The 27,813-nt window shown below is 55.3% G+C and overlaps 1 protein-coding gene and 2 pseudogenes across 1 annotated transcript; 2 read left to right on the top strand and 1 right to left on the bottom strand.

Moving 5' to 3' along the window:
• Positions 1-525: 525 nt before the first annotated feature.
• On the top strand, positions 526-1,529 carry LOC100351657 (ATP-dependent Clp protease ATP-binding subunit clpX-like, mitochondrial pseudogene; annotated as a pseudogene).
• An 11,443-nt stretch (positions 1,530-12,972) lies between these two features.
• Positions 12,973-21,901, bottom strand: SMKR1 (small lysine rich protein 1). Its single transcript, XM_008258205.4, has 2 exons — positions 21,565-21,901; positions 12,973-13,460 (listed from the first exon to the last, which is right to left on the bottom strand). The coding sequence occupies exons 1-2, from the start codon at positions 21,571-21,573 to the stop codon at positions 13,272-13,274; spliced, it is 198 nt and encodes a 65-aa protein (XP_008256427.2). The 5' UTR covers positions 21,574-21,901; the 3' UTR covers positions 12,973-13,271.
• On the top strand, positions 18,498-19,243 carry LOC127491819 (LYR motif-containing protein 4 pseudogene; annotated as a pseudogene).
• Positions 21,902-27,813: the final 5,912 nt, after the last annotated feature.

The following is a 27,813-nucleotide window of genomic DNA, read 5'->3' as shown; positions in this document are numbered from 1 at the left end:
GAGGCAGCAAAGGCTGAGAAGTGGACCTCCTTAACCCACAGAGAGAGATCAGGAGCCGGGAGGCTGAAGACCCATGTATGAAACTGCTGCAGGTGGCTGGGATCAGCCCCCGCGGTCACGCTTCCGGAACATCCATGCCGCAGCAGGTGCGTCAGCAAACAGCTCAGGAGAAAGGAGCTTGAAAGGGGCTGGTGCTGTGGCACAGCGGGTTAACACCCTGGCCTGAAGCGCCGGCATCCCATGTGGGCGCCGGTTTGAGACCTGGCTGCTCCACTTCCCATCCAGCTCTCTGCTATGGCCTGGGAAAGCAGTAGAAGATGGCCCAAGTCCTTGAGCCCTTGCACCCACATGGGAGACCCAGAAGAAGCTCCTGGCTTCGGATCAGTGCAGCTCCAGTCATTGCAGCCAATTGGGGAGTAAACCAGTGGATAGAAGACCACTCTCTCTCTCTCCTTCTCTCTGTGTAACTCTGCCTTTCAAATAAATAAAATAAATCTTTAAAAAAAAAAAAAGAAAGGAGTTTGAAAAAGTGACATTGTGCTGCTTTGACCAAGTAGGTCAGGGAGAGTCTTGCTGGCACAAACTCTAGCTAAATGCCCGGATGTTCCTTTGCTACCTGTGACTGCACAAGTCTGACTCAGGCTGGACGTGTAGGTGAAGACGCTGAATCTGGGCTTGCCAGACTCTGCCAAGACGCCACCCGTTAGGCAGAAAAAGTACCAGGAATTGTCCTTCCAGACTAAGTAGCTCAGACCGGCAGCATGCCAGGCACTCAACAGTTCCGGAATGTAGGTGGAGAGGGCGCTGGGCAAGGCTTAGCAAGACTCCTAGATCTGACAGTCAACGCTCCAGGAGAGAAGTCACGAGAGCTCCGTGGAGACACAGTGGAAGTTGATCCAACAAGCACCCTGCTGGCTGCACGTGGCCCCTTCAGTGGTTTAGACAGAATTAGCAGCAGGGGGGGAAAGTGAAGAGCGGCTTGGATTTGGGACACCATCTCCCTTGGGAAAAGGCCGAAGAGCCGCAGCTGCCGCGGGCCTTGCGAATGAAGTGGGGAGTGACACGGACCACGGCATTGCAGAAAAAGATGGGCTGTTGCGTCACAGGGAGGCCGGAGAGCTCGCCGAGTTTGGCCCGCTGCCCAAGAGTGTGGGACGGTTGCCTGTGGTAGTGCGCCCGGCCTCGGGGAGAGAACACTTGCGCGCGGGCCACCTGAGCCACGGAACGCTGTCACTCCAAGGCACCAGGCTCTGTCCAGCATGGAGAAGTGTGAACCAAGCACTCCTGAGGATACTCTGCAAGCTACAGCCAGGTGGGCACTAGAGCGAAAAAGAGGTGCACGGGGCTTTTGGTCTGTGATGGAAAAGCTGGAGCTAGAGCCAATGCTTGTCGTCCCTAATTCTGACACTGTATGTGTGGAGGTTGACAAGGAAACAGGAGAGAAGAAACCGGGGTACATTCAGGCTCACAGGGAAGGATCCCCTGGAGAGGAGGGACGGCCTTGCCAGGTGGACGCTGCCGCCGGCTGAGCCGTTAGAGCCCATCCTGTGCACTAAGCTCCGCCTGCCTTCATTCAGGATCCTACCTGTTTCTACAGTCGGACAGCCAAGGCACTGGACCTGTCCTGGGTATCACACATGGTCAGAAGCCTTTAGGGTAAGAATCAGATCGCGTATATTATGGTAACATCACGTTGGCTTATACAGAGAACATTACATGGACGTTACTGGCACCGTGTGCACTGCTGGGGCTGGTGCTGGGGCATAGTGAGCTAAGCCTCTGTCTGTGGCGCCGGCATCCCATATGGGCGCTGGTTCTAGTCCCAGCTGCTCCTCTTCTGATCCAGCTCTCTGCTATGGCCTGGGAAAGCAGTGGAAAATGCACAAAGTACTTTGGGCCCTGCACCTGTGTAGGATACCCAGGAGCTCCTGGCTCCTGGCTCTGGATGGACCCAGCTCCAGCCATTGCAGCCATTTAGGGAGTAAACTAGAGGATGGAAGACCTCTCTCTCTGTCTCTCCCTCTCTCTGGAACCCTGTCTCTCAAATAAACAAATAAATCTCTTTTTAAAAAAGATTTTATTTGGGCCATCTTCCACTGCCTTCCCAGGCCACAGCAGAAAGCTGGAACAGAAGAGGGGCAGCTGGAACTTGAACCAGCACCCATATAGGATGCCCACGCTGCAGGTGGAGACTTAGCCCACTATGCCACAGCGCCAGTCCCATTAATCTTTTGTTGTTAAACAAAAGTACATTGTTTTAGTTCCATTTTCTATAAATCTGCTTTAGCAAAAATTCTTAGGAGTTCTTTGAAACGGTGCAGATATTGCAAGAACTATGGATTTTACAATAATGTCACTCTACAAATGGGAAAATAAATTCTTTAGAATTGAATATTGAGATACTATCTTTAGTGTTACCTTTTTCTACCTACATTTACTTCCTGAAAATAACAGAATTTTACTCAGCTTACAAATAAGTAGGATGTTTCTAAACAGCAGAAAGCTGCAGAGAGCCGTGCCCTCTCAGATCATCAGAACTGCATTCTGACGATCCGTTTGGCTGTATTCCTAGTCTCGCGTGCTGAGGCGTGACACTAACTTCCCGACTGGTCCTTATGAAAAGGCCATCCTCCTGCTGACTTAGCTGATTTATTTGCCGTCTTTGCTCCATTTTAGTGTCACATTTAGTGAGTAGACGGAGTGGAAGTCTGGCTTACATCCGCAGAACAAAACCATCCATCCATAAATTCTATAAAAGCATGATGTATCCATCAAAGTAACAAGAAAGCGCCAAGCCAAATAGTGCAATGCTGTGCACTTGCCTACCCCGTGTGTGTGTGTGTGTGTGTGTGTGTGTGTGTGTGTGCTGGCCATTTGTCTAACTCTTTGGCTTCATAGAACGTTACAGGAAGTATGGAGGCTGGCGCTGTGGCTCAGTAGGTTCATCTTCCGCCTGCAGTGCTGGCATCCCATAAGGGCACTGGCTTAAGTCCCGGCTACTCCACCTCTGATCTAACTCTCTGCTGTGGCCTGGGAAAGCAGTAGAAGATGGCCCAGGTCCTTGGGCCCCTGCATTCATGTGGGAGACCCGGAAGAAGCTCCTGACTCCTGACTTCGGATCAGTGCAGCTCCAGCCAATGCAGCCATTTGGGGAATGAACCAGAGGAGGGAAGACCTCTATCTGTCTCTCCCTCTCACTGTCTGTAACTCTGTCTCTCAAATAAATAAAATATTTTCTTTTAAAGATAGAGTTTCGGGTTTTGCTTTCTCTTAGGAAATGAACTTTGAGCTACTAACACACTCTAAATCGCGTTGCCGAAATGTTGCGCTTTCTGTGATGTAATCAGACGGATGGGAGGTCCCAGAGATGCACTTTTGCTGAGTTTCTTCAGCCTGCTGGGAGTGGCAGGCAACAGAAAGCAGGTGCCGCGTCTCCTTAGTAACGGCTCCCTTCTCCTCTGCAAGTCTTTGGTGTACCCCTTCCTCCCCCAGCACCGGTTTCCTGCGGTGCAGCCGCGGCTGGAGCAGTTTCTGAATCCCTCAGGGTGATCCTCGGACATGCACGCGCAGACCCTGCGTCCCAGCCGCTTGCATCGGCCGCGGAGTCGCTCTCTTTAGAGTGAACACAGCTGAATGTAAGTGCCATTTGCATTTTGGAACTTAGGTTTTGGCACGTGAAGAAAACACAAGAACGAAAGGGAAAGAGAGGAAGACACAGAGCCCCACGCTGCCAAGCACAGGCCCAGGGCTCGCTGCCGCCGCCGCCGCCGGCGCACTGACGCCCCTCCTGGGACGCCTGTGGTCCCAGGTGTCCCCTGTGGGCATCTTTAAAGAGAGAATCAGGGGCCCCAGCACGTAAGCGTCACCTGCTGCCTTCCAGGTGCACCAGCAGGGAGCTGGATTGGAAACAGCAAGGGGCTCAAAACCAAGCACTCCGGCATGGACTGCCCGCGTCGCAATGGCTCCATCACAGCGCGTGCGCGCTCTGCCCAAAGCATATTTTGTTATAACTGCAGGAATGGACTTGACCACAATTCAGGAATATGGCAAACAAGAAATAAAAAAAGAAAAGAAAAACTAGGAGAGGAACGGGGTGGGAGCAGAATGGGGTGACGGGTCACTGAAGGGGGCGCAACGACGGAAAACCATGTGGGCCCCAGCGCTCTGGGCGCCGGCCAGGTGTCCACGGAGCCCTGCCGGTCACGGGGACGGGAGAACGTGCGACCACCTGCCCGGGGATGCCAAAGCGCTCGGCGGTGAAACCGCACGTTGAGAAACCCTCGACTTCAATTGCCCAGGCCCGGGCTCCGTGCACCTTTCAGCGTGAGCCGCAGGAGCCATCCGAGCGCAGCCCCGCGCCCAGCCGCCCAGCGGCTGGCGGACCCCGTCCGTCAGTGGCCACGTCTTGTTGGCTCGTCAGAGGCTGGAAGGTCGTCCAGCGCTGGGGCCCACTTCCCTGGATCTGCCTGGGGCCCTCAGTAAAATGCGTCTACACCTGTGCCTGATAAAGATCTCCCCGAGTCAGGAGAAAGAAAGGAAACCGTTGGTTTGCTTTGGGGCTTAACTGGCTAAGGGGTGAACAAAAGAAGGCAAAATGCTCCAGGTGGATACCGATGCGGTTGTGCTGAGCCTTGCTCCTTTTGTGTTTGGACGATTTCACAAGCAATCCATGGACTCGGTTCTGTTTTCTTGGCTCTGCCTCGGTTTCCCGAGCTGCGTGAGGCGGTGCGGGGCTGAGATCTGGGTGCAGAGGCGCCGGGGCCGAGCCCGCGCAGGTGAAATGACTTAGCGTTCGCTGCCCCAGGACTGGGGTTGGGGAGTGCTAAGGTGTCCTGGGAGCCTCCTGGGGCTGGAAAGATCGTGGCAGAGGACGCTGGACGGTAGCCGGTAGCCGTGGGAAACCGCTGCTGTGTTCAACTCCTCCCGTCCAAATAAAGAACACCTGGAGCCGGGTTGCCAGGTGGAAATGAGCCTGGGGGTGCGAGGGGGCTCCAAGCACCTGTGCAAGGCATGGAGCCGCTTCCAGTAGCCTCAAAACCAGCCTAGTATTTTACACCACAAAGTCCTGCCCGTACCCTGATAACCTATAGGTGGTCCGAGCCCCCGCCCCAGGAGGGCGTCCTACGTGAAGCCTCTCTGCCCAGGGCCAAGCGGGCTACCCAGTCTGGTACCAGCGGGTAATTAACCCTCGGGGGGATTTTACATGTTCACACCCAGAAGAGAGTGGGGAATAAGAGAAATGGGCGGAACAGCCCCCACCCCTGGGTAAGCCCCGTCTGTTTGCCCATCGCCTGCCTGGCTGTCGGGCGTCTTCCCTCCGTTACACTTGGCAACCTTGGCGCCCTTCTGAATGGCCGGGTGCTCCGAGTCCCTGGGAACAGCTGCCCTGGCCTGGCGGATGCCCCACCCCGTTAACCCCTGCTGCCTCGCTCACCGCCACTCTGTCTCAGGCCTGAATTCTTGTGTGAAGGCAAGAAACTACCCACCCACGTCTGCTCACAGGGAGATCCAGCCACCTGCTAAGGCTGAGGTCCTCGGTGGGTACAAAGGTGACAGTGGGGGGCAGGGAGGGCGGCGCTGTGGCATAGCAGGTAAAGCTGTGTGCCTAGTCGCCAGTGTCCCATGTGGGCGCAGGTTCTAGTCCCGGCTGCTCCACTTCTGATCCCGCTCCCTGCTCATGGCCTGGGAAAAGTAGTGGAAGATGGCCCACGTCCTTGGGGCCCTGCCACACACATGGGGGACCCAAATGAAGCTCCCGGCTTTGGGCTGGCTCAGCCCTGGCTATTGAGGCCTTTTGGGGGGTGAACCAGCAGATGGGAAATCCCTTTTAAATTGATTAATCTTCAATAGCAGAAAAGGAACGTGGCAGTGGTTGCACTTGAGACGAGACACCTAGGCACTCACGGACACGGCCCCTGCAGGGAAACTGGCCCCACCTCGGCCACAGCTGCCCTGTGGATCGGCCAGGCATGCGCTGCAGCGGTTAGGCCAGGCCCTGGGCCCTCCGCCTCCGCCTCTCTGTCTGGGTTCCTGCCCTGGCGGACACCCTCACCTCTTCTACCTGCCGGTCCTTTGGGACCTTGTCCAGCTGTCGTCAGCCCAGATGACTCGCACGCCACACACTCACCCTCTCCAGGGGTGCGACGCAGCGGGGTTTAGCATCTTCACAGACTCGTGTAGTCGTCCCACTAATTCCAGGGCGTTCTCATGACTCCAAAAAGGACCTCCCCACCCATTAGCAGGCACTCCCCACTTCCCGCTGGCACCCCTACCTGCTTAGGTCTCTGGATTTGCCTGCCGGGGCACTCCAGACGAACGGATGTGTACAGCACGTGGCCTTCGGGGCTGCATCCACACTACCTTTCTGTGTCCGGATCCTCATCCCACTGTGTAGACTCGCCACGTTTCACCTGCTGTTGGCAAACCTCCGTCCTCAGTCCTCGGCTGTGGTGAACGCGCGCGTGGGGGTTGGCGTGGCCGGGCCGGCGGTGCTCCCGGCAGGCGGCTTGAGCGGCACCTCTGCGTCCCTCCCTCTGGGGAGCTGCGGGTCCGTTCGCTGCAGCAGCCGCACTGTTCTCTGTTCCCACCAGCGGCACAGGAGGCTCGCAGTCTCTCCACGCTCCCGCGGTTGGTTCTGCGTCATCAGTTTTGTAAAGGGCACTTGCATTCTCCAAAAAACAGGTCCGAGTTGAGCACGTCTTGGCCCCAAGCAAATGGAACTAAAGAGGGTGTTGGCTTGCCCCCATCACGGCTCCTGGAGGAGGGGCCTGCGCTGGAGTGCACGGCCGTGGTGCACCGTGACGCACCTGCACCCTGGCTCCCTGCTCTCCACGACATCCCTCCCCTGCAGAGCCACCATCCACCCTGTCTGCCTCCTCATCCCACACTGGGAAGCCCCGGCTCTCCAAGCTGTCTAAGCAACTCCTCTCGGGCACGTTAGAGTGACAAAAAGCTAACAGACACACACACTGCCGAGCCTCCCTCCTCGGGGGGACATGCTGCCTGTCCCTGTGGTCACGGTCCCTTCTCTGCCACGCTGCCAGGTCCTGCTCCCGTCTTTGCTTTTCTCTCAAAAAGCCCCCCACAGCCTCATGCAAGGACCTTTGTCTCACCCCTTGCCTCCTCCAGGCAGCCCTCACGGCCTGGATGTGGCTCCTTCCCCCAGGCTTCCCTGAGCCCCCAACCCCAGGGAGAATGGGAATCCAGGCGATTTGGGTTTCCGGGAAATAAAAACAGCCAGGTTTAAGGATCCATGCTCTCGTCAGATGCCCCGGTCTCCGCTTGGTCACCTTTGGCAGTCACACGGGGAAGGCGCCTTGTCAGAGCGGGAACAGAAATTCCCCGCCTCGGGCAGGGTGGGCTCTGCCCGGTGGCCTCCTTTACAGTGACCGTCCTGCTGCTCTGGCACCGACCGCGCACAGCAGCTGCTCAGTGAATGTGCTGAGATGATGGGATGTGGGTGGCATTTGGCCCTGGAGACACCCGCACTCCCTATCAGAGTGCCTGGGTCCAAGTCCCGGCTCTGCTCCTCGTCAGCAGACATTAGCCTGTGTGTCTGAGAGGCTAAAGGAAAATGGGAAAATTTTTTGAAGAAAATGGGAATTTTTAAAATGGGTGTTCCTGGGGGCCGGCGCTGTGACATACTGGGTAAAGCCGCCTCCTGCAGTGCCCGCATCCCATATGGGCACCAGTTCGAGTCCTGACTGCTCCACTTCCAATCCAGCTCTCTGCTGTGGCCTGGGAAAGCAGCAGAAGATGGCCCAAGTCCATGGGCCCCTGCACCTGCGTGGGAGACCTGCAGCAAGCTCCTGGCTCCTGGCTTCAGATCAGCACAGCTCTGGCCACTGCGGCCATTTGGGGAGTGAACCAGCGGATGGAAGACCCCCCCTTCCCCCCACTGTGTGTGTGTGTATAACTCTGCCTTCCAAATAAATAAATCTTTAAAAAAAAATTTGGGTGTTTCCGTCAGGGGAATGATGGAAAATGGAGAAGCCAGCCTGACCAGCAACTACTAAAGTATCGCCCTTGTTCCATCATCTCATTAGCTGGGTCCAGCCTCTCCCACCCCGTGCCGGGGGCTGTGCAGTCCTGAAATACTGGAACAGGAGAAGGTCCTGGGAGTTGTTCCGGAACTCCAGCCCCGGAAAGCAAGGTGCACGCTCCCCATCCCCACCTTTCCTGCCAGCAACTGACAGGCACCGAAACCACCTGGGGCCCCCCAAGTCTCTGAACCAGGTGGGAGGGTGCTGCCTGCCTCAACACCCGCGGACAGAGAGAAAAGGCCTCCTGTGCCGCCGCACCCACTTGCGGGCGCCTCCGACAACCGGCCAGGGCTCACGCTGAACCGGCAGATGGGCAAGGAGACAGACGCATTTGCCACAAGCTCACGGGGCTCCGAGCAGCCCTCTTGTCTGGTACCAGTCTTCTCGTAGAAGAAGACTGTTTCTTTCCCCAGTATCTGTGGAGTCCTGGGTCCTGGGTGCAGCGCCCCCTAGCTTTGTGAAGCCCGATTCCCCCTGCAGCAACCTGCAGCGCAACCCGGCCACCCAGGACACTGGCGCATCGGGGCTGTGCAGAGAAGCCCCTGGAGCTCAGAACTGGCGGTCCCACCAGTGCCGTCCCGCGGGGCCGGGGGACAGCGAGCACGGCCAGCAGACAGAGCAGAGGCAGGGACGGAGGCGCGGAGACGGTGCCTGCACTGCCAAGTGTCTCCTTCCAAGTTTCCTCTTGGGACTGGGGGACAGAAGGGCACTGTCATCTCGAAGTCTCTCCTCGCGGGGCTGGAGTATCAGCTGATGCCCGCCAAGATGGAAAGGTGTCGCTCCCCCTCTTCGTGGAGGAACGACACTGAACCCTGCGCTGTTCTTTCGTCTGCTCGGCCCTCCCCGGGTTTGCTGCTGGTTCTTCCCAGGTTGGCTACTATCCCCTCCACCTCCGTGGAAGGGCAGTTCCCCCTGGCCGCATTCCCCACTTCCGCAGGGGAGCGGCACACCACCGGCCGGTTCTCTCGGGGGCTGCACGGGTTCCCTTAGATGTTCCCCATAGATGTTCCTGGTGCATGCCGTCTCTCTCCTCCTATATAGTCCTCTCCACCAATCCCAACTCGGCTGCCCACACGCCGAGCACGCCGCTCTCCTCCAATCAGGAGCAAGTCCTACAGTTAATTGGTTGAACTGGAGGCAGCTGTGCGGAAGCTGTTTACTTCTCTCCCAGCGCCATATTGTGGGAGAGCAGATGCATAGAATAAGTCCTAATTCGAGTAACAGTCTAGTCCGGATTGCTCCCCACAGATCCCCCTTTCTTTTTATTTTTTAGCGTTGATACGCGCCTGTCTTCGGTGTCCCACGGCACACACTCTGTTCTACTTGCTAGAGTTGCCACAGGCTCTTAAAGTCCTATCAGGCAAACCGAATCCGGGTCCTCTCTTCGCCATGTTGTGAGGAGGTTTTTAGGCGCTGATGCGTGCCTGTGTTCGGTGCCCCGCAGCGCATGCTCTGCTCTGCCTGCAGGGGACTTACAAGACCTATCAGGCAAACCGAATCCAAGCCTTCTCATTGCCTTATTGTGGGGGAGACTTATTAGTGTTGGTTCGTGCCTATCTTCGGTGACCTGTAGCTCATACTCTGGTCGAGCTTTGCTGGCGCCTACCGCCTTAAATCAGGCAGACCGAATCCAAGCTTAATATTGTTGTATTGTGGGGAAGCCTTACTGATGTTAATTCGTGCCTGTCTTCGGTGACCTGCGGCGCATAAGCTGCTAGCTGCCCGCAGGTGCTCATCGCCTCACTTGATTAGGCAGACCGAATCCAAGCTCTCACATTACAGTGTTGTAGGGAGGCCTTTTTATTTCTCTATTTCTCTATCTCCGGGCATTCCTATTTCTCCCATTTTACTTCTATCTTCCAGCATTCCCATTTCTCTTTTACTTCACTTCCAAACTTCTGTTTCTCTTATCCCTGCGGCTTTCCGGCACCTCGCCCCGCCGGCGGGTTCCCGGCTCTGCGCCGCTTCAGCCCGCGCGCCTCTCTCATCTGCGCAGCTTCCCGGCTTTGCGCGGCTCGGCTTCGCGCGCTCCGCGGTCTCCACGCTTAACCCTTTCGCGTCTGAACCACGGCCTACGCCAGCCCCGTTCCCTATCTACTCACGCCCCGTGCTCTCTCTGCACGCGGCGGCTTCCGCGAGTAACACAGCGTAGCTTGCGTCTCCACCACTAGCATTCAATCCAAGTTCCCCGGGCTAGCCTGGCGAATTCAACCCAGCGTACGTCTCCGCCCCACGATTTGGCTTCCCGTCCTTTGCTCCCCGGGCTAATCAGACGGATCCCAATCTGGCTTACGTCTCAGCTTCTGGTTTCAACTTTTCGCCCCCTATTCCCGGGCTAACTTGAGAATCCCAAAGTGGCTTTCGTTTCCGCCTTGGCCTGCCCCCCGCGGCTTCAATTTCCCTAACATTTTTCTCTACCCGGTATGTTTCCCCAAGCTTTCCTCCAACGATATTCCTCCCTCATTTCTCCTGGCCTCTCCCCACAGTCCGCGTCCGAGTCTGTTTGTTCTAGCTTTCACTTTCGCTTTCGACCTTAGAGATTCCTCCCAGCTTCCCCCCGTAGTCCGTATCCGAGTCTATGCCTAGGCTTTCAATAGCTTCTTCCGGCACCCTTTTCGTCCGGCTTTTCCCTAGGCTGTTTGCTAGTCTCTCTCTCCGGTATTTTCCCTAGGCTGTTTGCTAGTCTCTCTCTCCGATATTTTCCCAATTCTTCCCGTTTCTTCCCTCCTAAGTTTGCTATCCGTTCTAGGTTTCCTATCCGAGTCACGGCACCATTATGTCGCTCCCCCTCTTCGTGGAGGAACGACACTGAACCCTGCGCTGTTCTTTCGTCTGCTCGGCCCTCCCCGGGTTTGCTGCTGGTTCTTCCCGGGTTGGCTACTATCCCCTCCACCTCCGTGGAAGGGCAGTTCCCCCTGGCCGCATTCCCCACTTCCGCAGGGGAGCGGCACACCACCGGCCGGTTCTCTCGGGGGCTGCACGGGTTCCCTTAGATGTTCCCCATAGATGTTCCTGGTGCATGCCGTCTCTCTCCTCCTATATAGTCCTCTCCACCAATCCCAACTCGGCTGCCCACACGCCGAGCACGCCGCTCTCCTCCAATCAGGAGCAAGTCCTACAGTTAATTGGTTGAACTGGAGGCAGCTGTGCGGAAGCTGTTTACTTCTCTCCCAGCGCCATATTGTGGGAGAGCAGATGCATAGAATAAGTCCTAATTCGAGTAACAGTCTAGTCCGGATTGCTCCCCACAGAAAGGAAGTCGGCAGAAGGCGGGAAGAAATCGCAGTGTGGACAAACAGCGGGACCGAGCATGGTGGGAAGGAGGGGGCGGGTGCCGGCCTGCGCTCTGCACCCCAACACTGCCTGCTGTGGGCCAGCTCTCGCCACCGGTGTACAACCCCGGCAAGGTCAGCGCAGTGGAGCTGGCCCAGCCCACGGGAGTCCAGGGAAAACCCAGGTCAGAGTCAGACCGCTAAGAAACTTACAGACACAAAATAGCTATTCTTTTTAAAATTTTTATTTATTTTAGTGAGAGAGAGACGAGATCAATCTCCTATCTGCTGGTTCACTCTCCAAATGCCCACAATAGCCAGGGCCGGGCCAGGGAAAAGCCAGGAGCCAGGAGCTCCATCCAGGTCTGCCACCGTGTGGGTGGCAAGGACTCGACGACTTGAGCCATCGCCTGCTGAATCCCAGGGTGCCATTAGCAGGAAGCTGGCATGGGGAGCAGAGCCTGGGCTTGAGCCCAAGGCCTCCACCATGAGATGTGGAGTCACAGTCACATCTTTTTTTGAAAGGCAAAGTTACAGAGAGGAGAGGGAGAAGACTTCTGTCCACTGGTTCACTCCCCAAATGGCCACAATGGCCAGGACTAGGCCAGGCCGGAGCCAGGAGCTGGGAGCTTCTTCCAGGTCTCCCATGTGGGTGCAGGGACCCGAGCACTTGGGTCATCCTCCACTGCTCTCCCAGGTGCATTAGCAGGGAACCGGATCAGAAGTGGAGCTGCTGGGACTTGAACCTGTGCCTCCATGGGATGCTGGCACGGATGGCAGTGGCCATCCACCACACCACAATGCCAGCCCTCAGAAGTCACATCTTAATGGCTGGGCCAAATGCCCACTACGCCCCAAATACTGCTAATGTTTATTTATTTTCATCTACTTGAAAGGCAAAGCAAGAGTGAGAGCAAGAGAGACCTTCCACCCGCTGGCTTACTTTTTCAATGCTTGCAACAGCCGGGGCTGGGCCAGGCCAAAGCCAGCGACCAAGGACTCTATCTGGGTCTCCTCTGTGGGCGTCAAGGGCCCAAGCACAATTCTCAGCTGCTGACCTGAAGGAACCAGTCAGGACTCAGGACTCAGGACTCAGACCGGCACTCCAATATGGGACGCGGACATCCCAAGTGGCGGCTTAACCTGCTGCGTCACAGTGCTGCCCACTCCTGCCAAAATACCTTTTTATTTTTTTTGACAGGCAGAGTAGACAGTGAGAGAGAGAGACAGAAAGGTCTTCCTTTGCTGTTGGTTCACCCTCCAATGGCCACCATGGCTGGCATGCTGCGGCAGGTGCACCGCGCTGATCCGATGGCAGGAGCCAGGTGCTTCTCCTGGTCTCCCATGGGGTGCAGGGCCCAAGGACTTGGGCCATCCTCCACTGCACTCCCTGGCCACAGCAGAGAGCTGGCCTGGAAGAGGGGCAACCGGGACAGAATCTGGCGCCCCGACCGGGACTAGAACCCGGTGTGCCGGCGCCGCAGGCGGAGGATTAGCCTAGTGAGCCGCGGCACAGGCCCCAAAATACTTTTACAAGAGGAAAACCAGAGTGCCCGAGAGAGGGATGTTGATAAGCAATCTCGGGCTTTTTGCATTATCTTCTCTAAATAACAAACCTCCTTGACAAAAGGAAAAAAACTCACGCAAACTAGAACTCCTGTCTTTTGCGAGCAAGGTTTAATTCTCACCCAAAATTACGATAATAATGTTTTAAAGTACTGCCAATTGCACTACACTATGCAGGACTGTTTTTCAGACTCTCTTCCCCCTTAGCTTCTGAAGCGCCATGACTAACCACACCAGGTCAGCTGAGAGGTCATTCCTACCGCAGAGTGCTTGGCTGGCATTTCAAGTCGTCTTCAGCAAAGTCTGTTCTGCTTGTAGTCATTGGAACGTCCCGCCTCCTCGTGCCCACGTCCTGCTCTCTGCAGCAGGCACGAGCCGCGAGCTCTGTCACTTACATCTTCTTCTTCCCTTTGGGAGCACCTGGCCAGCGGAAGCCTCGCAGGTGCAGGCAGTCGGCGACGTTGTGCGCGATGTAGTACAGGTTCAACATGGCGGCGGGGCTGAGGATGTCCACTTCGGGCTTCTTCTGCTTCTTCCCTCGAGACCTGCCCCGGCCTTTCTCTTTCTTCCCTTTACCTGGCTTTCAGAGACAAGTATAAACGTGGGGAGGGGCAGGATTAGTTTCCAGAACTCTGGCATTATTTTCAACACTTCCCTTATTGAACTTTAGAAAAAAACTCCTGGGGTGGGCGCCTGGCACAGCAGTTAAGACACTGCTTGTGACGGCCACATCCCACACTGGACAGCCTGCGTTCCAGTTCCAGCCCCGCTTCCCGTTCCAGCTGCCTGCTGATGTGCACCCTGGGAGGCAGTGGGTGATGGCCGAGTAGTTGGGTCCCTGCCACCCAACTAGGAGACCTGCATGGAGTTCTGAGCTCCTGGTTTTGGCCTAGCCCTGACCCAGTGTGGCAAGCATCTGGGTGATGAACCAGTGGATGGAAGGTCTCTGTCCATCTATCTCGCTCTTGCTGGCAAATAAACTTCTAAAAATAAGAAATAATCCTCAAATAAATCAGAATAGGAACAATGAAAAAACTGTCATGAAATGGGAGATGTCACATACAATATAAAGCGACAGGGGTTAGCGCTGTGGTGTAGCGGGTAAAACCACTGCCTGCAGTGCCGGCATCCCATATGGGCGCCGGTTCGAGTCCCGGCTGTGCCACTTCCAATCCAGCTCTCTGCTACGGCCTGGGAAAGCAGTAGAAGATGGCCCAAGTCCTTGGGCCCCTGAACTCGCATGGAGACCTGGAAGAAGCTCCTGGCTCCTGGCTTCAGATTGGCCCAGCCCCGGCCACTGTAGCCATTTGGGAAGTGAACCATCGGATGGAAGACCCCTCTCTCTCTCTCTCTCTCTCTGCCCCTCTGTAACTCTTTCAAATAAATTAATCTTAAAAAAAAAAATAAAGTGACAAATGTTTAGTATGATTAAGAAAGACTCATCTTAACTCCATGTGTGGTCTTTGCACTCTGGTTTGAATAAGCTACAAAAAAACATTTTTGAGCAATCAGGGAAATCTGATAATAAAAATTATTGTTTGATCTTAACATGGCATCGGGTCACGGAAGCGAACGTGCCGGTGCCTCTGTGGTGCACGGTGACATCTGTAGGAATGAAGCGGAAGGTGGCCCGAGGTTTGCGGTAGCCCTTTCTGTCCCATCATCCTGTGCAGGGCACCTGGGAAGACTGAAGCATAATAAACACACCACTCTGAACTAAATATTGTGCTGCTGAAATAGCTGAACTGAAAACTCGGGATTTGTTAAAATACTGCAGCCTCCCCACCCTAATAAAGGGTAGATGACCCGATGCAGCAAAAGCTGGCTGATTTCTGAGAGAAACGAAGCATGGGGATTCATTCATTATTCCACTTTTGGGTATGTTTGGAAATTTTCATAATAAAATCATCTTGGAAACAAATGAGGTAATCAGGAGGTAAATGCATATACATATATATTTGGGCACCTGTTATGCAGTAGCCTCTACCTCATTAAGCAGTCAGGAAGTTTTTCTTTTGAAAGACAGAGACAGAGAGCTCCCATCTGCTGGTTGGCTCCCGAAATGCCCACACAGCTAGCGTCCGGTCAGGCCACAGTCAGGAGCCAGGAGTTCAGTCTTGGCTGGCAGGGACCCGGCTACTGGAGCACTACTAGCAGGAACCTGGCATCAGCAGCTGAACTCAAGCACTCCCATAAGGGACGTGGGCATCCCACTAGCATCTGCAGTGCCATGTCAAACACCTGTCCTGTCATGAATTTTGTTTCTTTAAGAGTTATTTACTTATTTGAAAGGCACACACAGAGAGAGACACAGATCATCCATCTGCTGGTTCAATCCCTAAATGACCGCCAACAGCTGGGGCCGGGCCAGGACAAAGCTGGGAGCCAGAAACTCTTTCTGGGTCTCCCATGAGGGTGGTAGGAGCCTCCTCTGCCGCCTTCCCAGGCACACGAGCAGGCAGCTGGACTGGCAGCAGAGCAGGCGGGATGTGACACGGCTTGGCAACGTGGCACGCCAGCATCGCAAGCGGCGTCTTAAACGCTGCACCGCTTCTGCCCCCGCGATGACGTTCTAGTGGCACGTGAACAAGACACTAAGCACAGCGACTGACAAGAGCAAGCACTCAGCGACTACTGCCATCATTGTCGTCACCTCCAAGCCTCGGAGCTGCACCTAGGGCGGGAGGTAAGAGGTCTTCTCTAAAATGGAAAAGCAGAGGCTCAGCGAGGCCAGCCACCAAGTGCGAGCGGGGTCTGAGGTCCGCGGGCGCAGCCAGGTCCTGCGCTCGCCACGACACACTGCTGGGCAGTGTCCTTGGGAGGAGCGGCGGATCCTATCCGAACTCCAGGAAACAGCGGAACTTCTCCATGACCTTCGAGCTGCACATACAGAAAAGGCCGGATGGCAGCGCGTCGGTACGCAGTGGCTCCTCCAGGCAAGGGAAGGGCACAGTAGCATGGATCAAGGCCGACATTTGCATAAAACAGAGGTGCTGCTCGCACTTCACTTCAAAAGCAGCCCAAGCTGCACAAACAGAAAAGTAATGCATTACCAACATCAAAACACAAGTCTGCAAGCTGAGGGGAGGGAATGAAGGTGATGTGCAGGCCCGCAGCTGCCCTGTCCTGAAGGACCAGCCTGGCCGTGTGGGCTGCGCTAGGCCGCCGGCTCCTGAGCATTCTGGCCCTTGGCTTTTTGTGACGTCATCCTTTTCTGGCTGGCAACCACACTCGACTTAACTGTAATAACTGCAAGAAAATGTGTGTGTACACATACACATGTGCTGTGATTTCTAAAACCCTTAAAAACTAAAATTCACATAAAAGTTTGACATTTTCATTCAAAGTTCTCATCTTTCGGTAGAAATTGGCAAACAGGGGCCAGCACTGTGGCATAGTGAGTAAAATTACTGCCTGCAGTGCTGGCATCCCACGTGGGTGCTGGTTCAAGTCCTGGCTGCTCCACTTCTGATCCAGCTCCCTGCTAATGCACCTGGGAAGGCAGCAGCAGATGGCCCAAGTGCTTGGGCCACCCATGTGCACGTGGGAGAACCTAAAGAAGCTCCAGGCTCCTGCTTTGGCCTGGCCAGCCCTGGCTGCTGTGGCCATTTGGGCAATAACCAGCAGACGGCAGATCGCTCTCTTATCTCTCTCCCTCCCTCTCTCTGCTTCTCAAATAAAAATAAATCTTAAAAAAAGGAAGAAATTGGCAAACTGTAAAATTCATATGTAACTACAAAGGACTTTGAAGAACAAAGCTGGAGGACTGATGTGATTTTTTTAACAATTATTACAAAGCTGCACGATAAAGATGGCATAGTGGTGGTGTCCAGATAAACAGATCAACAGAATACAATAAAGAATTCAGAAACAGATCCACACATGTAAGAACTGATTTTCAATCAATATGCCAAAGCAATGTGGTGGAGCAAGGATAATCTTTTCAACATATGGTGCTGCAATAGTGAGTATCCATCTGCAAAAAAAAAAGAACTTTAATCTATGGTTACCATACACAAAAATTACCTCAAAATCAATCACAGACCCAAACACAGCTCCAAAACTATAGCACTTTTTTTTTAAGGTTTACTTATTTGATAGAGTTAGAGAGGTAGAGACAGAGAGTCTTCCGGGTCCCCAAGATGGCCACAATGGCCGGGCTGGGCCAGGTTGAAACCAGGAGCCAGGAGCTTCTTCCAGGTCTCCCACATGGGTGCAGGGGCCCAAGCACTTGGGTCATTCTCCTCTGCTTTCCCAGGTGCATTAGCAGGGAGTTGGATCAGAAGTGAAGCAGCCGGGACACCAGCCAGCACTCGTACAGTATGCCAACGTCACAGGCAGAGGTCCAACCTACTGTGCCACAATGCCAGCTCCCATTTGGATTTTTATAACACTATTTGCATGCCATACAATATTACCAACTTAAAAATTAGCTGCTAAAGACTTACTGAGTTTTGAGTCCCATCCTTAGCGGGGCCAGAACAAATGATTTCCATGGCCTTATACTGGCCACGGGACAGGCATTCCCAAGGCCATGACAAGCCCGTTCCCAGTGAAGAGCTCACCACTAGAACCCTCCAGCTCCGCAAGGAAGACACCTGGCGCCAGCTGCAGGCCTTCCTCTGCCTTCAGGCTCACCAACACCCCTTGCACAGCCCTTGCTCCTCCTGGACACAGTCCCATAATCAAGGGGACACGATCTGTTTGTGTCTCTGGGCTCTGCTCAAGCTGCACCTCATTAGAGGTGTGAGCATTTGGCCGCTGGTTGGGATGTTCACACTCCACACTCCAGCGCTTGGTCTGACTTCTGCCTCGGTGCACCTTGGAAGTCTGCATGTGATGGCGCCATTGGTGGGGTTCCTGCCACCCACGGGAGAAGCCAGACTGAGGTCACAGGTCCTGGCTGCAGCCTGGATGTTGCCAACATAATGGGGAGTGAACCAATGAACAGGAGATTTCTGTCTCCCAGACAAATAAAATAAATTCTCAAAAATTTTAATCCCATTTTGGAAAAACCTCCTTGCTACAGTGTCTACACTGTCTATAATTAGGATGACCATGTAAGTTACTGTGCAAAGCAAGATACTAGAGGAAGACAGAGAGGAGGCGGGGGCCGTATCAGGACTGGGGAGGCGCAGGCGATCCCCACCCCCAGTAGTTGTCACTTTATTATTTTCATTTGAGACACACACAGAGAGAAACAAGAAGTGCTCGTTGTCTCGGCCACTTCCCAAACATCTGCCAGTGGGAACTCAATCCAGGTCTCCCACGTAAGCGGCAAGAATGCAACCACTGGAGCCATCGCTGCCACCGCTGGGGTCTGGAGTCAGGAGCGGAGCTGGGAATTGAACTTGGGTACTTCAAGATACAGGTGTCTTAACCGGCTGGCCAAATGCCCGTCCCCAGCACCGCTTTCTAACTGCTTCCTATAAACGCTTTTCATGATTTAACAGCAACTCTCTGTTTACTGCTTGTTCCCTAAGCAGAGGTTTTGTCTGAGTGTACCACTGAATTCCTGGGCCTAGGCCAATGTCTGGCACAGTGCAAGGATACCGAGTGAAATCATGGCAAATCAGATAGGGTGCGGGAATAGCATTTAAAAGCAAATGTGGCATTGCGTTTGCTCCGTGGCTCTTGCGCACGCTGCAGCTTTGTGGCTCGGGTTCCACTCGGGACCTCCACTAGGAGGACCCGTGTATTAGTATTTTTTTTTTTTAATCCAAAATGGCAGCCTCCAGCCGCGCACTAGTGTTAGATCTGTACCGGGCGATGCTGAGAGAGAGCAAGCATTTCAGCGCCTACAACTACAGAATGTATGCTATCAGGAGGATACGAGATGCCTTCAGAGAAAATAAAAATGTAAAGGATCCTGTAGAAATCCAAGCCCTAGTGAATAAAGCCAAGAGACCTTGGAATCATTTCTCAACAGGTCCACATTGGTCAACTGTATTCGACAGACAAGCTGGTCATTGAGAACCAAGAGAAGCCCAGCCCCTAGGGAGCCGACTCAGCCGCCAGCAGCAGCCGCGGACCAGTTTCAGCCTCCGTTCTGTGTTTGGCATGGGGCTTCCAGCACCACCTGAACATAGCCTCTCGCCCTACCTGCCCTGTGGGAGCGGGTAAACTGAGTCACGTCTCCATTGTGTTGCAGCCTCCATGAGAAAGGAGGGCTGTCCCTCGTCGGTGCAGGTGTTGGGACGAGGAGCCAGAGCTCAGGCACAATGACACAGCGTGTTCCTCCGTCTCCCCTCCTCCCCACCCCTGCCCTGTCGCTCATCAGCGTTGGTGTAGAGTTTGCAGACTTGGCTCCTTGCCCCTTGCCAATAAACAGGATCATCTGCCCAGCCTTTCACACCACAGAAACCCACCCCCCCAAAAAAAGCAAATGTGGATTTCTGCTTTTCTGCATGTCATTCAACACACTCCCTACCTGCGGGGAGACAGTGATGGAAAGCAAAGCGGATGTGGGTTCCTGTCCTCAAGAAGCTACGGTCCAATGGGGGACAAAGACACCAGCCCCGGGTCACACAGTGACTCCCCACCCTCTCTGTGAAGGGGATGGGCAGGGGTGACCTCTGGGACACCTAGGAAGGATTTCTGGAGCAGCCTGGGCCTGAGGGCACAGCATGCCCGGCACAGCACTCTCAGACTGGAGGGAACAGTAAAGGCAAAGGAACCAAAAACCCAAACAAGGCCACGGTGACCAGGTCAAAGGCAGGCAGGGTGCGGCTCTGGCTCCCAGGCTCTGTGCGCGAGTCTGTCACCTCTCTCCATAGCTCAGGGGAAGCCACTGGCTTAAAGAGCTCCATAAACCATTCTGCTTCAGTACCCAGGGCAATGAAGGCAGACAGCAGGAGCAGCCTGCGGGGTAACCCAGGAGCACTCTCATCTGCAGTTAAGAGACAACATCCGGGCCAGTGCTGTGGCTTAGGAGCTGCTGCCTGCGGCACTGGTTTGAGTCCTGGCTGCTCCATTCCCCATCCAGCTCCCTGCTAATGTGCCTGGGAAAAGCAGAGGAAGATGGCCAAGTGCTTGGGCTCCTGCACCCACGTAGGAGACCTGTAAGACGCTCTTAGCTCTTGTCAGCCCAGCTCCCACCCTTGCGGCCATCTGGGGAGTGAACCAGCAGATGGAAGACCTCTCTCTCTCTCTCTCTCTAACTCAGCCTTTGAAATAAATCTTTTTTTTTAAAGACACTTACATGGTGCATACAATACCGCTGGCACACTGCAAGGAATGCTGAGACTACAATACACAGTTGTACAACTACAGAATGACGACAGCCGGGAGCAAGGCTTTCCAGGCAAAGGGTGCTTCCTGAGCCAAACAGAAGCCACCCGCACTCTTGAGCCAGCTCTTAACAGATCATGAAGGGACGGGTGCAGGATGACAGGGCAGGCGCAGGACACAGAGGAAGTGTGGGGTGTGGGTTGTGGGGGTTTTAGACAGGATAACGTGGCAGATAAAGCTCTGGGGTCAAGGTCCCTTTAAGAAGGGATCAAGAGTGGCCGACATTGTTAGGAAACTGGCCCAGTTGTAGCCAGGTGGCCGCATGGCCCAGCTACCTGAGCCAGGCTCCACCCCCATCCTAATGGGATTTGCTGCTCCTGCTTCCCTGCCCGCCCTCCGGCAAAGTTTTAAAAGGGCCTGTTCCTGCACACGTGCTCTCTTGGTCCTTCTCTCCTGCGCTCTCTCGGCCTCTCTTGGCTTCTCTCCTCCTCTCATCTCTCTTCTTCCTCCTCTGTCTCTCTCTTACAGTCTCCTCTCTTTTTCCTTCGCTGCCCCTTCACTCCGGTCTGTAGGGTGTTCCCCAATAAACCCTTTCCCTTACTCTGGTGTCCGGTGTGCTTTGCGACGGCTAACATTAAGATATAACAGGCATCCCATATGGGGGCTGGTTCAAGACCCAGCTGTTGCACTTCGATCCAGCTCTCTGCTATGGCCAGGGAAAGCAGTGGAAGATGGCCCAAGTTCTTGGGCCTCTGCACCCATGTGGGAGACCTGGAAGAAGCTCCTGGCTTCGAATTAGTGCAGCTCTGGCCGTTGTGGCCAATTGGGGAGTGAACCAGCGGATGGAAGACCTCTCTCCCCTTCGCTGGGTAACTCTGACTTTCAAATCAATCAATCAATCTTTAAAAAGAAAGGATCAAGTTTAGCAGACCTCAGGGGCTCCAGGAGGACCCCGGGCAGGGGTTGCGAGGTCAGAGCAAGGGCCAAGGGGGTCAGGCGTGCCCCGGACGAGGGCCAAGGGGCAGGGGTGCCTGCCACAGCGGGCAGCGCAGGGTGGCAGCGGGGCTCACAGGGCCTGCGGAGCAACCGGCGCGGGGACCAGGACCTCAGCAACCGCCGAGGCCCGGGGCCCTCGTTGCTGGACTTCCTTTCTTGCCCACTCAGACACGGTTTCTGGGGGTGGGAGCTGCTCCACGGACCCAAGGCACTAAAACCAAGCCCCTCACCCAGGGAGGGCTCAGCCCGATTTCGGCTGCCGCCGTCTCCTTCGGCAGGTGCACAAGGCCAGGGCTGCCCTCCCCTCGTCTACACGCCGCGTCTCCGCGTCTCCGGGGCCCAGACCCCCGCCCGGGGGAGGGGCGAGGACCCGGGGAAGGCGCGTCTCCGAAGGCAGCCGGGCTTAGCCGGGCGGAGCGAGCGCCTCGGCATTTCCCAACCAGGCGGGCGTTAATTACCATGGTCATTCCCTTCTCAGTCGGGGAGGCGAGCGGGGCATCGGATCCCAATCCGGAAACTCGCCGGACGCCCAACTTCACATCCCCCGGGGGCGGCGCCGGGGCGCGCTTCGGCCGTGTGTCGGGCCTCCTCCACGCTCCCGGCCGAACCGCCGCCGGCTGGGGTCGCGCCGCGCCTCCCAGGAGTCCCGCGCCGCGCGGCGGGGCAAAGGCGCTCGGGGCAGCCGGGCCGGCTCACGGGGGTCTTCAGCCACAAAGCCGCCTGCTCGAGCCGCCCCGCTAGCCCGGCGCCCCGCACGCGCACGCGCCGCACGGACCGCGCGCGCTGCTGGGGCGGGGCCGGCGCACAAACGCCGGGCGGCCGCGCGCGCGGGAGGGAGGGGGGGGTGTTGCCGGTTGCCGGGCAACCGGGCCAGCCCGGGACGCGACTGGACGCTCAGTAGCCTCGACTACGCGGGAGAGGGCGGGCGTGGCCCCGCGCCCTGCAAACCGTGGGGCGCTCCGTGGGGACTGCGTGACTTCTTTGGAAACCAAGACTAAGGAGTCTGAGGGTGGAATTCAGGCTGACATGGGGTGACGTTTGTAAAAGCGGCTCCGGGGTTGGGGGCTGGGTGTCCTACACCCTGGATGGAGATTGCACAGTGGGTGCGGTTCTGCTTCCAGCCTCTCCACAGTTTGCGGGCGCGACCTCCATTTTTCACTCACTAGACTGCGTGGGTCTCTCTCTTCATCCCTGGCTGGGACAGCCCACCCTCCCTGCGTCCACTTCTCTGGGTCAGCTCTCCCAGGTTAACCCCTGTTGGGATGACTCCCCAGTCTGGCCCAGCCCTGCTTTTCCTGAGCTCAGTTAAGACACTTACGTCTCACCTGAGGGCCTGGGTTCCATTCCCAGGTCCAGCTTCCTGCTAGTGGAGGCCCTAGGAGACAGGGACGGTGGCTCAAGGAGATGGATGGGCCCTTGGATTGTATTCTTGGCTTCTGGCTTTGGCCCGGCTCTTGTGAGCATCTCAGGAGTGAGCCAGATAGGAGCTCTCTCTGTCATCTGTGTCTCTGACACTCTCAAGTGGATAACTAGGTATGAGGCTGATTCGTAGTCTCTCTCTCACTGGCCCCGCGTGCTTTATTTTTGCCACACTTCTGTGCGTCTGGGATTTGTGCTTTTGTGCCTCCTGGCTTCTGCACCCCTATTTGGCTGGTATGCCGTCTCCTCCCTGCCTCTCAGACACTTGGGCAGCCTTTGGGTCCAGGCAGAACACGTGCCACCTTGGTGAGCTTGTTAACCACCAGCACTGCTTTATGGCCACTCAGCTGCGTCCCTGGAAGCACACAGGGGTGGAGGTGCCGCGGGGACACCCACGTCCCGTGTCTGAGTGCCTGGGTTGTAGTCCTGGCTCTGCTTCTGAGTCCAGTGTCTTGCTGTGTACGTACTCGGGTCACAGCCCCAGAGAGTGGGTTCCTGCCGCCCACATGGGAGACCTGGAGGAGTTCAAGGCCCCTGGCTTTGACTTGACCCAGTCCCCGCTGTTAGGGCATTTATTTGGGGAGTTGAACCAGCACACAGGAGATCTCTGCATCTCTGCCTTTCAAATAAAGACAAACAAATCAACAAAGAATAGACCGCACCTTGTCGCTCCCCCTCTTCGCGGAGGAACGACACAGGACCCTGCGCTGTTCTTTTGTCTGCTCGGCCCTTCCCGGGTTTGCTGCTGGTTCTTCCCGGGTTGGCTACCAACCCTTCCACCTCCGTGGAAGGGCGGTTCCCCCTAGCCACTTTCCCCACTTCCGCGGGGGAGCGGCACACCGCCGGCCGGCTCTCTCGGGGGCTGCTCAGGTATTCCCTTTAGATGTTCCTGGTGCATGTTGTCTCTCTCCTCCTTTATAGTCCTCTTCCACCAATCCCAACTCTGCTACCCACACGCCGAGCACGCTGCTCTCCTCCAATCAGGAGCAGGTCCTGCAGCTTGTCAAGTTGGTGAAAGGCAGCTGTGTAGAAGCTGTTTCCTCCTCTCCCAGCGCCATATTGTGGGAGAGCAGATGCATAGAATAAGTCTTAATTCCAGTAACAGTCTAGTCCGAGTTGCTCCCCACAGCACCTCAGCCTCTGGCATGGCGCTTGTCTGTCCTACAGTTGGACACGGTGGGTATTTATTGGTCTCCTGGACAGTGGGCAGCCTTGCTCGGGCTCATCGCGTGCCACAGCAGCTATGGCAGATGTGAATGGAGTAGGTTTCCGGATTCGGTGGGAAGTGTTATCCCCTGCATTCTGCCGAGCCTGGCGACTCCATGCTTTTTGATCTCTGAGCTTAAGTTAAGCAGTGCTATGGTACAGTGGGTTAAGCTGCTGCCTGTGATGCCGGCATCCCACATGAGCGGTGGTTCAAGTCCTGGCTGCTCTGCTTCCAGTCCAGCTCCCTGCTAATGGCCTGGGAAAGCAGTGGAAGATGGTCCAGGTGCTTGGGCCCCTGCCACCTACCTGGGAGACTCGGGTAGAGTTCCTGTCTCTTGCCTGGCCGTTGTATTCATTTGGGGAGCAAGCTGACAGATGGAAGATTCCTCTCTCTCTTTCTCTGTCACAGTGCCCTTCAAATAAAGTTTTTGTAAGAAAAGCCATGCAGAAGGAGGGGAGGGGAGCAGCACTGGGTCTCCTCACTTTTTTATTTTAAATTTATTTTTATTTGTTTGAAAGAGTTACACAAAGAGAAGAGAGACAGAGAGAGAGAGAGAGAGAGAGATGGGGGGGAGGGAGAGAGAGGGAGAGAGAGAGGGGACTTCTATCAGCTGGTTCACTCCCCCGTTGGGCGCAACAGCCGGAGCTGCACCGATCCGAAGCCAGGAACCAGGGTTCAAGGGCCCAAGCACTTGGGCCATCTTCTACTGCTTTCCCAGGCCATAGCAGAGAGCTGGATCAGAAGCGGAGCAGCTGGGACCCTAACTGGTGCCCATATGGGATGCTGGCACTGCAGGCAGCAGCTTTACCCGCTACACCACAGCACTGGCCCCTCCCCACGTGTTTCTGAGACACTGCTTGCTGCTTGCTCATCCCGACCTCACTTAGTCATCACCTGCCTGTCTGCCTCCTGCAGCCCTGTGACCTCCCCTGTGTCCCCCACAAGGGGATGGCTCACCCAGCAATGGCAGTGACTTCTGCTGGGATGACACCATGTCTGTGGTGAGGCAGCCTCCACCTGCGCTCCAGCCCTCAGCCCCGGTCACTTCCCACTGTCCGCGGGACCACTGCCCTGCCCGGCTGCCACTCAGCCGCTCAGCCAGGTCTGGGCCAGGCTGAAGCCAGGAGCTGGATCGGAGATGGAGTACTGAGGACTGGGACCAGTTCTCCGACACGGGATGCAGGCACTGTAGGCAGCGGCTTACCCCCCTGCACCGGGCACCGGCGCCTCGTCCTCGTGGAGCAGCCTCACGGCTGCGGTGCTCACGTGGGCACCTTGCTGAGCACCGGCACACACCGTGTTGGTCGTACGTCACTGCCACCTGCTGTGTTCTGCACTTTGCACATGGGGTCAGAGAGGGTCAATGAGCTGCCAAGTTCACACGGGCATTGCCAGAGCACCCTCTGTCTGTCTGTCTGTCTGTCCAGCCTTTGCTTTAACCGCTAAAATTCTTCAGGTGGGGGTCCTGGACTGAAGGCCGGCAGGTGAGGGTTCAAGTTCAGCCTCACTGCCTGTTCTGCAGTTTTCAACAATTCTGCAAACGTCGTGTTTTGCTGGGAAGGTGATGGGACCCAGGCATGTGAGACTGCTTTGCAGACTCGAAACGCCCAGTGAGCCTGGCTGCAAGGACAGGAAGCCTAGGAAAGCATACTTTGCAACTGGCCAGGGAGACATCAGACGGATGATCCAATGGCGATCCAAACAAGCCCAGTGGCAAGACTGTCCTCCACTGACCAGAGGGAGCGTCAGTCTTTGCACCAGAGAAGCCTCCGCAATGGCCGCAGGGAGGCGAGAAGGGCTGCGGGAGTGTGGACCAAAAGGCAGGCCTCAGCATGGCACGCGCGCGACACAGGTTACAGCCAGAATCGGAAGGTAACATCAGTGACCGTGTGTGCATTTTCTTTTAAAGATCCATTTATCCATTTTCAAAGAGTTACAGAGAGGGAGATCTTCCATCCTCTGGTTCATTCCCTGAATGGCCGTAATGGCCAGCGCTGGTCCAGGCTGAAGCCAGGAGCCAGGAACTTCCTCTGGTCTCCCACGCAGGTGCAAGGGCCCAAGCACTTGTGTCATCCTCTGCTGCTTTCTCAGGTGCGTTAGCAGGCGGCTGGATTGGAAGAGGAGCAGCCGGGACTGGAACTGATGCCCATATGGGCTGCCAGCACTGCAGGTGGTGGCTTTACCTGCTATACCACAATGCCAGCCTTGCGTTTTTGTTAAATGCCAGTCTACTTAAGAGATCCCTTGGTACCACAAGAACTGAACAAATCTTCCTGTGTAAACTCCAAGATGTTAAATTTAGATAACTATTCAACCTCACATTGGAATAGCACTAGTTCATTTTTGTCTATTTATGAATACACATCCTTATGTCTTCTTTATAAATAGTATTGCTAACTGTGCTGGTCTTTAAAAAAAATTACCAGAATTGGAGGATACGTTCTTAGAATATCCAGACTTAGAATATTCTATCACTATGTTTCTTAGAAGTTACACTTAAAAATTCCTATTTCCTCCCTTCCGTTTCAGGTCCCTGCCTCCCTCCGTGCTGCCTTTGGATTTCAGGCTTGGTCTCTGAAGTCTTACATTAATGATTAATGTTAATGGCGCGGGCGTTAAGGGTGGAGACTTGGGAGGTGGGCCCAGTGGGAGGTCTCAGGGAGTTCTGGAGGGAGGGTTGGTTCTGAAGGCTGAGCTGAGCCCAGGTGCTCTCTCTGCTTCCCCATCCCCTCTGTGAGCCTTTCTCTGGCCCCATAGCAACGTGCACTGCCCTCAGCACACAGCAGGCCGGGGGGGGGGGGGGGCTGTGCTCTTGGACTGTGAACCTCCACAACTACGAGCAGAAACACACCATCTGCTTCTCCCAGGGGTTGCAGTTGTAGCAACAGGGAAGCTGACTACTATGCTTCCTGCATCTCTTCTTTTTGCTTCATTGAGTGCAACAGTACATGTTTCAGGAAAGCCCTGGCTATGAGAACCAACTGCCGAGGGTAGAGGGCTGGTGAGGCCATAGGAAAAAGCCAAGAAATCCAGGGTCACACAGAGAGCAGCTGATTAGGGACTTAACAGACAGAGGCACGTCTGGGATGGCTGATAGATAAGCGGATACCTGCACCTTGAGGCAGGAGAAAAATGATTTTATAGACAAACATGGCCTGTGGCAGGGGTAGGAGTTTGCCCTGATGGTTAAGACACTGCTTGGGACACTCACATTCAAAATCAGAGCGCCTGAGTTCAGGCCCCAGCTCCTCTCCCATTTCCAGCTTCCTGCTAAAATGCACACTGGGAGGCAGCCCATGATGGCTCAAGTACTTGGGATCTTGAGTTCTGAGCGCCAGGCTTCGGCCTTACCCAGCCCCACATGTTGTAGTCATTTTGGGAGCGAACCAGTGGATGGGTCCTCGCACTTTCTCTCTGTGTGTGCTTCTCAAAAAAAAAAAAAAAAAAAAAGTGTGTGTGTGTGTGTGTGTGTACATTTCAAGTGTCCAGTGGCTAACTGGAAAGTACCTGGACTTTCTCAAGAAATACATGGGCAGACGTGTGCACAGCAGGTTTTGCCACCACCCGGGATGCCCACATCCTGCACTGGATTGCCTGGTGTGAGTCCTGGCTGTTCCACTTACAGTCTAGCTCCCTGAGAATGCACCTGGGATGGGAAGTGGAGCAGCCAGGACTCAAACCAGCACCCATATGGGATGCCGGCACTGCAGGTGGCGGCTTTACCTGCTATGCCACAGCACCAGCCCCTAGCACACATTATTCACAGCACTGTCTATGTAATGATTCATTTTTAAAAGATTTATTTATTTGAAAGGCAGAGTTATGGAGAAAAAGAAAGGAGTATCTTCCATCCGTTGGTTCACTCCCCAAATGGCCACAATGGCTGGGGGTTGGCCAGGCCAAAGTCAGGGCCAGGAATTGCAGCCTCACCTCCCATGTGGGTGGCAGGGGCCCAAACGCTCAAGACGTCATTGCCACTTTCCCAGGTGCATTAACAGGGAGCTGGATCTGAGGTGAGACAGCCGGGACTCTTGCTGGCACTCCTAGGCGGTGGCTTTAGCTGCTGTGCCACCACGCTAGC

This window comes from Oryctolagus cuniculus, chromosome 3 (assembly GCF_964237555.1).
Source record: "Oryctolagus cuniculus chromosome 3, mOryCun1.1, whole genome shotgun sequence".
Taxonomy (NCBI): domain Eukaryota; kingdom Metazoa; phylum Chordata; class Mammalia; order Lagomorpha; family Leporidae; genus Oryctolagus; species Oryctolagus cuniculus.
Note: the sequence above shows the minus strand (reverse complement) of the source record. Positions and strands in the feature narration are given on the sequence as shown.